This window comes from Leptodactylus fuscus, chromosome 4, assembly GCF_031893055.1.
Source record: "Leptodactylus fuscus isolate aLepFus1 chromosome 4, aLepFus1.hap2, whole genome shotgun sequence".
Lineage (NCBI taxonomy): Eukaryota > Metazoa > Chordata > Amphibia > Anura > Leptodactylidae > Leptodactylus > Leptodactylus fuscus.
The window spans coordinates 51,111,385-51,125,509 of NC_134268.1; the positions used below are offsets into that span (position 1 = coordinate 51,111,385).

General features: G+C 41.4%; 1 protein-coding gene across 1 annotated transcript in view; it reads right to left on the reverse strand.

The window, feature by feature from the left end:
• The window catches only part of SLCO5A1 (solute carrier organic anion transporter family member 5A1), a 78,616-nt gene that overhangs the window by 11,358 nt on the left and 53,133 nt on the right, over positions 1-14,125 (reverse strand). Inside the window, exons 6-7 of the mRNA XM_075270413.1 lie at positions 2,906-3,104; positions 434-593 (exon numbers count right to left, since the gene is read on the reverse strand). Coding sequence (XP_075126514.1) covers positions 434-593; positions 2,906-3,104 — 359 coding nt within the window. The remainder of the gene's footprint in view (positions 1-433; positions 594-2,905; positions 3,105-14,125) is intronic.

A 14,125-nucleotide genomic window follows, 5' to 3' on the forward strand; every position in this document is an offset into this window, starting at 1 on the left:
TATATAAGGCAGGTAGTGAAATCCTGTTCTCATTTTTGTTATAGAGCCCCGTCTCAACATTTAGTCTTGGTCGGTTCATAGGCTGTAATTGATGGTCTTTATCTAACATTATCTACTGTTACTCTACATTATATTTTTCTCTGTATTCTTTAGACTACCATAAGAATACTTGAATAAGAATAAGATACTTGACACCAGGATTTCCATCTGACACTAAGTCAATGACAAACTTGAGATCTTCTTACAAATTGCACTTAAGTGCCACACATTACAGCTAATGTGGATACTTTCTATGAGGATCATATTTTCTGTGTGTCATTTACTGTCATTATTGCAGGGGAAAGAAAAAGCCTTGGTCACAACGACATGAATGTGTCTCGTCACTAATAACTGGAGACAGTCAGCAGGCAAGTAGCTCACATTTTGTACTTACAGCAATGCTTTGATTTCCCACATTGATGCACCCAGCGAGACAAGGATTGAAGTATGTAATTCCATCTGATCCGCACACTGGCTCGTATTCATGAATTTTACAACCGCAGTTAACATTACAGCCACCTGTTAGATTCCTGTGCGCCATGGTTAGTGTAGGACTGCACGGGAAAGAGATGGGAGATAAAATACAGTAGAGACTGTAAATACAAAGTTACTTAATATGTTGCATTAATGCGAGTACCATATGTAACTTTACACCAGGACTTGTACTGTTCCAGCAGTGTGGAGCTGCAAGTCCTAGTATATCTTCTGTAACATATGCAAAATTAAGAACCTGTTACCGAAAGTTCTTAAACTTTTTTCAAGCTTTCTTTAACTGATTCAGGTTAGGTGACCACCAATTTGCTCCATGACCGTCAAATTACCCCAGCTTCATCCCTACAAAAGTGGAGACTGGAGAGGTACTGGCTCACTATAGGGGGGGGTCACAATTTCAAACCAGGAGGGCCCATAATCCACCTCTCTTTTTCTCTTTCCAGCCCTCCGGTTTCCTGCAGTAGAAGGCCAAAGCAAAGCTTTCACCACGGCTTTCATTTGCTGATTAGGCTAAGATGAATGGGATTACTCATCGGACCAAGATCGTGTAGGATGTCTATGTTTCTCAGCGTCCTGTTTCGATCTCTGCCTTCCATTGAAAACAATGGAAGGTAAAATCAGGGCGCAATTTGGAACTTATTTTGGAACAGAGTCTACCTTAAAATCAGCTGCAAATTATGCCATGTGAAAATAGCCTAAGGATGATCAAATGTATTCAATCTTCTTTTTTTTTTTTTTTGATGGCTGGCAGTCTGTACATCATACATCTCTTACCCCTGCCCCCTGGTGCACTGGAGTGAGACAATTTAAGATATATAGCTTTTCACTGTCAGAAAAAAGAAAATGAACCCTTTTATGTAAAAATAGGAATAGGTCAACAGCTTATAATCAAGGAACGATTCTGTGGGGAGGGTGTTGTACAATACAGGGCATGGTTACAGAGTGGGGCGCACTGACAGGGGGTGAGAATGATGGGAAGCTCATTTGTGCAAATATGTCATGAACAAGTCTGGTCCCACATAGAGAAGGAAAGGGAAATGTCCCTATGCACAGATGGGACATGGCAGATAATTGTGAGGAGATGTTGTACAGGGGGACCCAAGCTGAAGTTTTGCACCAGGGCCTGTAAGGCTAGGTTCACATAGAGGAATCTGCCATGGATTTGGGAACAGATTTCACCCCAAATTTGCAGCAGGACACAGGAAAAATAAGAGCCCTGCTCTCTTGCCGTGGATTCCATTCATCTGACCTGTATTGGCATCCCATCGCGGCTAGACTGCGGACATATGTACGGCAGCAGAAAATGAAGACGAATTTATCATTTTCTGCCGTGAGCCTAGCCATCCCGTGATATGATGAATGGTCATTACAACTAAACTTTGGTTGATAAGGGCAGTTTTTTTTCATGGATGGCGGAATCACTTAGCGATATAGTGTATATCTGTAGGTGTGTATAATGAGGTTTGTATGTATATTGCCAGGCTCCAAATTAGAGAGACCACAAGTAAAAAGCAGTGCGAGGAATGTAACATCATCCTGCAAGTTGGATTAAAGCTGTCAGAGCCCTGAGTGCTCCAGCCACAGACCTTCACTCACGAAACCAATAATGCTACAAATGTGGAGGAAGTCTAACATATCGCGAGCCAAACGCACATGGATTATTTTCTTCACGTCAGTCTATGAGTAACTGCTACTGAGTTCGTATCCATAGTCTCAGTAGGTCAGTGTTGTAGGTAAGTGCTTGACTAGTCACTGCTATGGCAAGTCTCAGATGGCCTACAGAGTTGCAGCACATCTCAACCTGTATCTCTTACCATTATTGATAAATACCATGTTACCCATCATCAGGACCCAGCATATGAATTCAAAGTCATAGATAGGTTAAGGTCACCTAAATCCAACCGTGTTTCCGCCTTGTGATCAGTGCCGAGATATCACTGATATTCCCAATGTGAGCAAATGAGCTCTCTGGAACAATGACAGTGTCGTTACTTGCTTCTTTGGAACAAAGCCAATGTCCTCATATTATATTGACAACAGCAGCAATATTCCAGATTGTGTTACAGTGCATTATATCATATGCATGTATTTATTCCAGTAAGATCACCATGATTCTTGATGTATGTGCTACACTATAATAGGTGTACTTGCTTTTACTTACTGTATGTAAACAGTGCAAAGACTGACAAAATTCACTATAACAAGGACCATAAACCTAGTGGTATAGAATTCTCTATTTCTAAATATTGACGCCTCCTATAACACCAGCTGCTGTCAAGCACTTGCTATAGGAAACCGGCCAGAGTAAATGGACAACATTGGCCGTCACCACAATGAATAATCCCTCGTACAATTTCATTTGTTGTATACCTACCCAGTAGTGTAAGGTATATTGATTCCTCCAAGGTTGATACTTTCACATCCCACAATGAAAAGAGTGGAAAAGCAAAGTAAGGAGACACCGCTACAGATCATGGCCAGTTTTGCGGATTCTCTTGCGCTCAGTTTCAGCTTCTTGATGATGTAACCACCAAGCACAATACCAACGCCAGCACTTGGAACAATGATCAAGCCTAAAAGCATAAAAGTAACAATAACATCAGCATCTCCTTCTACCATGATCACCTTCTTTACAGCTGACGGCATTCGTCTATAATATATTTCTAAAATGGAAGGTGCCATTTTTCTTGGCGAAGAGATCAAAATAATTTCATAAATGATGGAAAAGCTGCCATTGTGCACCCGGATGATACGGAGGTTAGGAAATAATGACAATGAATCAGTTAAGCAATAAATTAAAGCAGATTCCCCCCTGTAATAAAAAAAAAATCACTAGATATTATTACTGCTTACGCTAGGTTCACACCTGCGTTCAGGGTCTCCGTTCTATGGTTTCAGTCTTCTGCATGCCAGAAGACGGAAATCATAGACCGGGTCCGGCCGTGAGCGGCGGTGAGCGTTTTAGGCTCTCCGCCGCGAAACCGGATTTTTTTATCCGGACACAGAGTACTGCATGTCCGACTCTGTGTCCGGATTATAAAACCCGGTTTCGCGGCGGAGAGCGCAAAACGCTCACCGCCGCTCACGGCCGGACAGCTTTCTCACCCATTCAAATGAATGGGTGAGAAAGTCTCCTGCAGGTTTCCGTCTCCTGCCTCCGTTTTAGGCAGGAAACGGAAACCTCAAGAACGGAGAGGGCAACGCAGATGTGAACGAGCCCTTACCAGGTCTGGTAAAAATGGGTGAACTCCAGTAAGACTGTGTTCACATCTATACTGGAGACTCTTAGACTAAAATGCTAGACAAAATAGTGAGCATGAGACATACACTAGTCTATTCGGTAGAATCCAGGGCCCCTTGATAGAGACCCAATGGACCCCAGTATAGTCAAAAGGGTCTGTCCGGCACCGTTCAGTTCATGCCATAGACATAGCAATTTTATTATTTTCATTGTTGGGAAGAATAGTAGAAATAATGCACACAGAGGTGTAACTTGAAGATTCTGGCCCCAATGCAAAATCTTTAATGGGACACCTACCTTCCAAGGGCCAGTTAAAACAGAAGTTTTTTATAGGGCCTTTGGGTTTCCTTCAGGTTCTAGCGCCCGCTTAAAAACACTCTTTCTGTGGCTCGTAATGCACAAGAACACCACTGTCGTTACAGGACTGTTGTAACCCAGCTTACCTAGACTCCTGAAAAACACATTTGCCTACTGTAGCTATCCAGGTATTATAATATCTATAGTAATGTCAGTACCCTGCGCATCTCTCCATAAAGTTTTGTGATCTCTGTTATCTTACATATTTACATTTAGGGGATGTGAAGATGTATATGAATATTGCTTATGTGAAATGACCCTTTAAGCTGTTTGTCAACACTGAGAAAGCCAATCTCTACAATAAGTATGTATGTATTTCTATTTCCACTTTTTATAGTAAAGCTGGCCATCTATGTAGAAAATATGTTAAAAGTCGCCAAAATATGGCAATTACAGTTGGAGCGATCGACAGTCTTACGTATGTGTATGCAGTCACCCCTGAAAAGAGGGATTGTCAAATTTATCTTTCATTTTAGGAGAAGGCCCACAACAAGAGGCATAAACTGCTACCCCATATATATTGGGAATAGTAGATGACACTCTAGTACGCGCGTTTTATGACATGTTTTTTTTACACGTGTAAAAAAATGTCATTGAAGTCAATGGGAGTGTTATTTTTACACGTGTATTCTTTACACATGTATTTTGCCAAAATGGGCACGCGTTTACTCAGTGTGAATGGACCTTAACTATGTATTATTGTCAACTCCTTTGTCCTGTTTTTGTACCTGTTTACTTATGTTTACCGGTGGATTATGCCTCCTGCCAAAATGTTCCAGTTCTGCTTATATCAAGTTTGTCCTGAAACTTAATGAATATGAAAATGTAGTGGCACAAAAAGTCCAAAATAAGAAAAAAATAATCAAATACGTGTATGTAAAAATATACATAATTTCATTAATAAATACCGTATATACTCGAGTATAAGCCGACCCGAATATAAGTCGAGGCCCCTAATTTTACCACAAAAAACTGGGAAAACTTATTAACTCGAGTATAAGCCGAGGGGGGGGGGGGGGGAATGCAGCAGCTACTGGAAAATTTCAAAAATTAAAATGGTCGGAGTTTTTGGGTGCAGTAGTTGCTGGGTGCTGGGAAAGTAGTTTGGGTGTATTGGTTGTCTGTCTGCCCCTTCCCTGAGCTTGAGGACTGAGTTTTTTTTTCCCCCACTTGGAATTCAGTCTGGCTGAATATAGGGTAACATGGATGGATGGAACAGGAGCACTGCAGATCCCCTATATTCAGTAGACCGGGCACTGTCAGACACAGGGATACCTAATGTGTATGTGTTTCACAGTCATTTTCTACTTTTATATGTATTCTAGGGAAAGGAGGGATTTAGAACTTTTACTTACTTTATTTTTTTTATTATATTTCATTTAAAGCTTCTTTTTTTCACTATTGTTTATGGGAGATTCCTATACATTACTATTGCGGCTGCAGATAGCGCCCCCCCCAAAAAAAAAAAAATAAAAAAAAAAAAAAAAATGTTTTTTTGCTTGAGTGAGTATAAGCCGAGGGGGGCTTTTTCAGCACAAAAAACTGTGCTGAAAAATTTGGCTTATACTCGCATATATACGGTACTCACAAGATAAAAAACAGGAAGGGCGCCTTCATCGGCGAAACGTATAGGAATGCCGTTTCATGGTATATCTTTGTCTGACTTTCGGGGTATTTGGCTATCTTAATATGACTGTATATATGTCTTTCATCTAAGCTTGTATTGTGGCTATCAGGGCGACTCCTTTCAGCTTCCATTTGAGGTTGATGGTGACAATTCATTTGATGTATTAGGTGTTGTGACTCTATCTTGGCATATATTTGTGACTCTATCTTGGTATATAGATTTGCAATTTTCTGCTGTTCTACTTTTGCCTGCCCTGTTTATTCCACACTTCTATATATTTTTATAGATATATATTTACTTGTGCCATATCTCTGCAATAATGATATTAGCATGTTTATCATTTATTTGATAGCAGACTGCTATACATTACCCCAAATCATAACCTCCTTAATGTCTATTTCTTGTTTTCTTGTTCTGTTGGCATATTTCATCTGGCCTGCTGTATTACTATATAAGTTTTTTATCTTGTGCATATTTATTCATAAATTTGTACATTTTTTTACATACATGTATTTGATTATTCTTATTTTGGACTTTTTGTGCCACTACTTTTCCCATATTCGTTGTTATATTTATGTGGCTTTGTCCTGTATTGTTTGTGAGGTATTTTATCTATAATATGTCCTGAAACCTAAGCCTGCCTGTATACTGTGAACCCCGAAACCGGAGCTTGTATCCAGTATACCACAAAACCCGAGCCTGTATCCAGCATACCACAAAAACCGAGCCTGTATCCTGTATACCACAAAAACCGAGCCTGTATACTGTACATCACAAAACCTGAGCCTGTATCCAGTATACCACAAAACCCGAAACTGTATCCTGTATATCACAAACCCTTAGCTTGCATTTTGTCAACCCTGAAACCTGAGTCTGTACCAGGTATCCTGTATTCCACAAAACCTGTATCCTGTTAACTTTTAAACCTGAACCTGTATCCTGTGTACTATGAAATTCGAACCTGCATCCAGGTATCTTGTGAACCTTGAAACTGAAGATTGTATCCTAGTACCCTGTATACCATGAAACCTGAATCTGTATCTTGGTACCCTGTATACCATGAAACCTGAATCTGTATCTTGGTACCCTGTATACCATGAAACCTGAATCTGTATCTTGGTATCCTGTATACTATGAAACCTGAACCTGTATCCTGGTATCTTGTGTACCACAAAACCTGATACCTGTATTGTGGTATCTAGGGCATGTGTCTAGACGCTGCTGAGGTCCTGCCTATACCACATCCTTCCTTGCCAATTTGGGGTTTCTGTACTGCTCATTGTCATTGCAGTTTATGTCTCCCGGCTTTTTGCACTTTAGGAAACCACTATCTTATTGAGTTTTCTGTTGCTTCCTGAGACCTCTGCTTGCCACTTGTTGGATTTAGCAGTTGTTAGTAATGCACCCTTACAATATTCTTGAGCCTTGTTACAGAGCCAAAAGATTTCGAAAATTTGCACCTGGCGTGAAGGTTTCTAAGTGTACCATTCCAAACATGGTATTTGTAGCAGGAGCGAAACAGTGATATCTCCCAAAACAGGCACCATAGCAGGTGTAAGAGGCAGTACAGGGCAAGGGACAGAGGAAGGGACCATCATAGAATAAACTAGCACAACAGGATTCATCATTTCACAGTCAAATACAGTTACATTTCCTTAAGTTGTCTTATGATCTTAAAGAACTTTCACAATACATTACTGAATCCAGTATTTAGGATTTTAGGCTCCGTTCACATTTGTGCTGGAGTCTCCACAACTGATTCTGACAGAGGCGTAAGTTGAAGCTCCCAGGTTCCAATGCAAAATCTGTAATGGAGCCGCTACTTACTGGTGTCCTCTTCTATTGTAGTTAGGTTACCTCTGCGCCCCCTATAGCTACATATTGTATATTGTGATTTTTTTAACCCACCAAACTGCATTATGAATTAATAAAAAAACCACCCTAGTATGTCCACATCCAGATTTCTGGCATTAAAAGGGATTTGATTGCCTTTCTTGATAGAAAATATATCAAGTTTTTTTTTGTTTTGTTTTTTACAAAGATTATACCTTAATCTATGATACTGATGACCTATCCTTAGCACAAGTTATCAATATTGGGTAGTGGAAGTCCAACGTCCAGCACCCCCACCGATCAGCTGTTTGAACTGCTGCAGTTTCTTCACTGCTTACACAGCACAGCGCCATATGTTGTATAGTGGCTGTGATTAGTATTGCAGCTCAACCCCATTTATTTGAAAGGTGCAAGTTTAGCACATCACAAGCCTGTGAAGCCGGGTTCGAGATTGCTTCAAACAGCTGATCAAAGGGGTGCCTGGTGACAGGCCTCCACTTATCTGATATTGACTTATCCTAAAAATAGGTCATCAATATCCTTCATCTGGAAACCCTTTAAACCACATTGATAAACATACACTTTATTGGAGAGAACCTTGGTGATGCGACTTCATTATCTATTTGTGTCTAGAGTAATGATACATGATGTGTACATTATAAATAAATTAGATATCTATCCATCTATCATATCCATTGATCAATATTTTACTTCAGTCAGATTCAGTGTCCTGGTCAGAAAGCAGCAGTACTGGGCCACACAGTGGCTCAGTGGTTAGCACTGCAGCCTTGCAGCCCTGGAGTCCTGGTGTTCAAATCCCACCAAGGGCAAAAAAACCATCTGCAAGGAGTTTGTACGTTCTCCCCGTGTTTGCATGGATTTCCATCCCATATTCCAAAAAAAAAAAGACATACTGATAGGGAAAAATGTACATTGTGAGCTCTATGGGGGGCTCACAATCTACATTTAAAAAAAAAAAAAAAGAAAGCAGCTGTACTGACCTGAACATACAGCACCATAGATCACTATGATAAAATTTAGGTGAGTACATGTATGGATGGGCTAGTGTTAATGTTGTGGCCCGAATGCAGATCTACTGACCTGAACTTATAGCATCATACACTATATCTCTATGACATTTAGGTCAATATACATGCAGTTGGGCTAATGTTAGTGACCTGGCCTGAATGCAAATTTCCTGTTACCGGAACTCACAGCATCATACACTCACCGGCCACTTTATTAGGTACACCTGTCCAACTGCTCGTTAACACTTAATTTCTAATCAGCCAATCACATGGCGGCAACTCAGTGCATTTAGGCATGTAGACATGGTCAAGACAATCTCCTGCAGTTCAAACCGAGCATCAGTATGGGGAAGAAAGGTGATTTGAGTGCCTTTGAACGTGGCATGGTTGTTGGTGCCAGAAGGGCTGGTCTGAGTATTTCCGAAACTGCTGATCTACTGGGATTTTCACGCACAACCATCTCTAGGGTTTACAGAGAATGGTCCGAAAAAGAAAAAACATCCAGTGAGCGGCAGTTCTGTGGGCGGAAATGCGTTGTTGATGCCAGAGGTCAGAGGAGAATGGCCAGACTGGTTCGAGCTGATAGAAAGGCAACAGTGACTCAAATAGCCACCCGTTACAACCAAGGTAGCCAGAAGAGCATCTCTGAACGCCGCACAGTACGTCGAACTTTGAGGCAGATGGGCTACAGCAGCAGAAGACCACACCGGGTGCCACTCCTTTCAGCTAAGAACAGGAAACTGAGGCTACAATTTGCACAAGCTCATCGAAATTGGACAATTGAAGATTGGAAAAACGTTGCCTGGTCTGATGAGTCTCGATTTCTGCTGTGACATTCGGATGGTAGGGTCAGAATTTGGCGTCAACAACATGAAAGCATGGATCCATCCTGCCTTGTATCAACGGTTCAGGCTGGTGGTGGTGGTGTCATAGTGTGGGGAATATTTTCTTGGCACTCTTTGGGCCCCTTGGTACCAATTGAGCATCGTTGCAACGCCAAAGCCTACCTGAGTATTGTTGCTGACCATGTCCATCCCTTTATGACCACAATGTACCCAACATCTGATGGCTACTTTCAGCAGGATAATGCGCCATGTCATAAAGCTGGAATCATCTCAGACTGGTTTCTTGAACTTGACAATGAGTTCACTGTACTCCAATGGCCTCCACAGTCACCAGATCTCAATCCAATAGAGCATCTTTGGGATGTGGTGGAACGGGAGATTCGCATCATGGATGTGCAGCCGACAAATCTGCGGCAACTGTGTGATGCCATCATGTCAATATGGACCAAAATCTCTGAGGAATGCTTCCAGCACCTTGTTGAATCTATGCCACGAAGAATTGAGGCAGTTCTGAAGGCAAAAGGGGGTCCAACCCGTTACTAGCATGGTGTACCTAATAAAGTGGCCAGTGAGTGTAGATCTCTATGGTGTCATTAGGGTCAGATCACAAGATATTGTACATGCTTCCATATTGCAGGTGCAAGAATATCCCTGTAATACACTTGTCTTAAACTAGCCTAGGAATAGGACTATATATATATATATATATATATATATATATATATATATATATATATATATATATTGTCAGGGTCTGGGGTTGCTAGGTGGGGTGACATAGACACGCAAGTCCAGATTCTTTAGTCCAAAACAAAGGTAGAGTTTATTTTCACTCAAAAAGATAGCGCAGCAACAAAAGGAAACCATACAAAAATAAATCCCTGCCTGGTTAGGCTCTAACTAAACATAGAATAGGTTACCTCACCTAGAATAACAGAAATCCAAAAAGCCAGTAGAATCATTCAGGACACAGCTCCAAAAATATGACCTGTTGGCTCTTCCAGCCAAGCTCTGTCCAAAGTGTTGCTGCTGGAGCTGGCTTCTTAAGCCTCCTTGATGAGCAGACTCTCTGCAGCTGAGTCGCTGCCGGAACATCCCCAAAGTGTGGACTGGAGGGAGGTGGAATGACAGGTCCCACTACCAACCTACCTGCCATTCCTAAAAATGCAGCCCAGTACTGAGCATTTACCAAAATTGTCTGCTGAGAACAAACATTCCTGGAGTTTTCTCATCTCATCCACCTGAGTAGTCTGGGTGAGATGCACACCCCGTCCATTATCTGACCAGCCATCGGCTTACAATATTATATATATATATATATATATATATATATAGTTCTTGAGGTTTTAGATTACAAATACTGATGTAAAGCTAAAATACTGACAATGTGAATGAGACTTCAGACCATCTTGACTACCCTAATCTAAAGCTAAACCTGTCATCAGTGCAATGGGCAGAATGGCACGTGGCCATGTCTCATACCATTGCTATGTCGTCTGGTAGCGAACACAAACTAGCGGACTCCTAGACATACCGGCTGTATAAATAGAACAGCCACTATATTATGACATGATAATACATTTGGATTATTTCTCAAGGACACGGCTCGCACGTCTACACCGGGATATATTATTATGCAGGCCAGCCTTGGCTTTAGATTATATTCTGCAATAACATTAAGACAGAAAGTCACCTTATGCTAAAAATATTTCATTGTGAACCTGTTTCAGCATAGGTTACGGATGCGTCATTCCTCTGCTCAATACCTACTTTCTAGAAACGCTTCTGTTTATTTATAGCTGAAATATGAAATCCACTAAAAGCTTTCATTGTGCTTTAGTCTTTTAATGCATTGCATTAAGGGGCTTACAGTCTTCCCTGGCACAAAAACCGCAATGTAAAATAAAATTCATCGATTTACCATAACTCACTGACAAGTAGTGAAAAACGGATCTATTCTTATAAAAGGGGGACGTGAAGCCATTTTAGTCAATAATTTACACTTCTGGTTCAGTTTCTGTTTTTTTCTATGTGTAAAATATTCATGTTTTGGATATTTGAGTATAAAGTATGGCCATAGCAAGCCATGCAGCTGCAGATCTGTCTGACCCTGTATATTAAATAGAATACGTTAAGTGCTTTATCACAGGCTGTCAGTATGAAGCGGCTCAGACCTCAGATGCAACTAGACGTGCCGGATGGTTACCGACACTTCTCAACCATTTACCTTAACACAATCTCAATTCAGGCGAAAGAGACATCCAAATGCAATAGCAGGAACCTGGTTATTACACTCCTCCACTTAAAGGCACATCAAGTGCAATTTACTTCTCCGCTCAACCTCAAGTTATCTTGAAATTGACCTGCAACTGCATTATAATACCAAATAATAGCATTGTTCGGTCTTGTCATACAAACGGACGACCTGTCTACCCATCCCTCCCCTTTCCATCCTCTCATCTCCTCTCCAGGGGATCCATCAGCAGAGATTTGCATAATATTACGGGTTATTTGCAGATATATTGTATTATTCAGGAACTTATGAGTCACTACTGTGCAAATGCAATAGGCACTGACAGCTCGGTATGAAAAAGACAATCCTATATATCCTCACTGCAGCTCCGGCTCCAGATACAAATTTTCCATTTATATGATGTATTTTGGCTCCCACTGTTTATAGTGTTACAGATAGTGGCTTATTATTATTAATGCCTATGCTATACAGTAAATCTAGAGATGGATTTTATATACAGGCTGCAAAATCCAGCTCTCATTCTGGCAGACTCGGCATTGGTCCGGTTCACATCTGCGTTCGTTATTCCGTTTAGGGAGTCTGCTTGGGGACCACCTGAACGGAATACTGAACACATTAAAAAGCGGTGAGCAATGAAAGCACACGGACCCCAAAGACTATAATGGGGTCCATGTGTTTTTCACGCGGTAGATAGTCCCCATAGAGCTCCATTATAGTTTATGGGGTCTGTGTGCTTTCATTGCTCACCACTTTTTATTGCGTTTGGTATTCTGTTTGGGGGGACCCAAGAGAACTCCCTGAGCGGAATAACAAACACAGATGTGAACCAGGCCTGACTAGTTATCACATGGTCTCCTATTAGAATCGCTGATATGTGAAACTACTGCTGGTCACTAGTGCGTTTGCATTTAGCACAGGGGCTGTCCAGGTTCAATCTTTTTTTTTTTTTTTTTAACAAATTTCATTTACTTTCCACAATTTATAATTTTATATACAATGTTCAGTTTTATCTAGCGGGCATTGGTCCTCATTGAAGAGACTCAGCTCATTTATGGAGCCTAAGGCCCGGTTCAAATCTGCGTTCAGGTTTCCATTCGGGGAGTCCGCTTGGGGACCCCCCCCCCCCCCCCGAACGGAAAGCTAATCTGCATAAAAAAAGTGTTTACCTTAAGAAACCTGTGGACCTCACAGACTACAATGGGGTCCGAGCGGTTTGGAGAGAAAAGTGCTGCTTGCAGAGCCTTAGTCTCTGCAATTTTCATGCAGAGAGGGGAACGGAATCCCCAAACGCAGGTGCACACCGAGCCTTAGGGACCATTCACATGATCAAAAATGAATTTGCCTTTCCACCGAAAATTCTCTCTCATTTCCACACCTCCAACCTCCCATCGTGGAAAGCCGAAGTAGAGCTTCGGCATTCGGTCATGGCTTTCTGTCAGCGATTAGGCCCAGAGTGTGTGGCAAGATGGAGTAGAGCGCTTATTTATTTTTTTTTTAGCATCTTGCTCCAATCTCAGGATATCCCGCTCCTAATCAGGGTGGAATCTGCCTCAAAATCACAGCATTTCAATTATATCTATGGAAACGCTAGCGTTTTCTGTATAGGTATAATAGAGGCAGGAAAATTCTGTGGAAAACAATGTGGAAAAAAAACACGATGAGTTTCTGCCACAGTCTTTTCGACAGCATGTTTTAGCTGCGGCTCGCTACATGGGGCCTTAGCCTTAATATGCTTACCCCCGGTGACAGACTTCACTTAGCTGAACTTTTTGGGGGCATTCACACGGAGTAAAGTCCCCTACGCCCTCTACGGTTGATAGAAACAGCTTCTGTCTCACCAGTGTTTCAAACTCATTCCTTGTCTCTCTTCCATGCTTTACACTGCAGCTCTGTGCGCACAGTAGGCTGTGCTGTACAAACACAAGCCCCATACAACCAGTAAGTCAATACATGTTGAGATGATCTCCTATATGGCACCGACTACAATCAAATAGGCAACCAGCGCAAAATAGATAACGGAGCCGAATGATCCTGGTATGAGAGGAGTCTGGAATATTGCTTTAATTCATGTAAATATCTGTACTGTTATTTTTCCACTTCATATATTGAAATCTGAAACTATTTCCAAGAAAATGTCACCATTTATTAGAAGTGTTTTGGTATTTCAGATAATAACTAAAAATTAAAGATTTCTTGGCTGTAATATTCGCTGTGCCATTTGTGACAGCAGCTCAGCACGGCGGCTAATATATAGCAGGCCGCTCCGGGAGATTCCAGCCCGGCATTCTTCTGTGATTACAGCTTCAGAATAAAGTTGTCTGCGCTTGCACTTTTTGCATAGAGACAGAAGAGACCAGATGTATACATCCATAGGATAATCAAAGCAGGATAATCTGCTCTCTGAGGGGG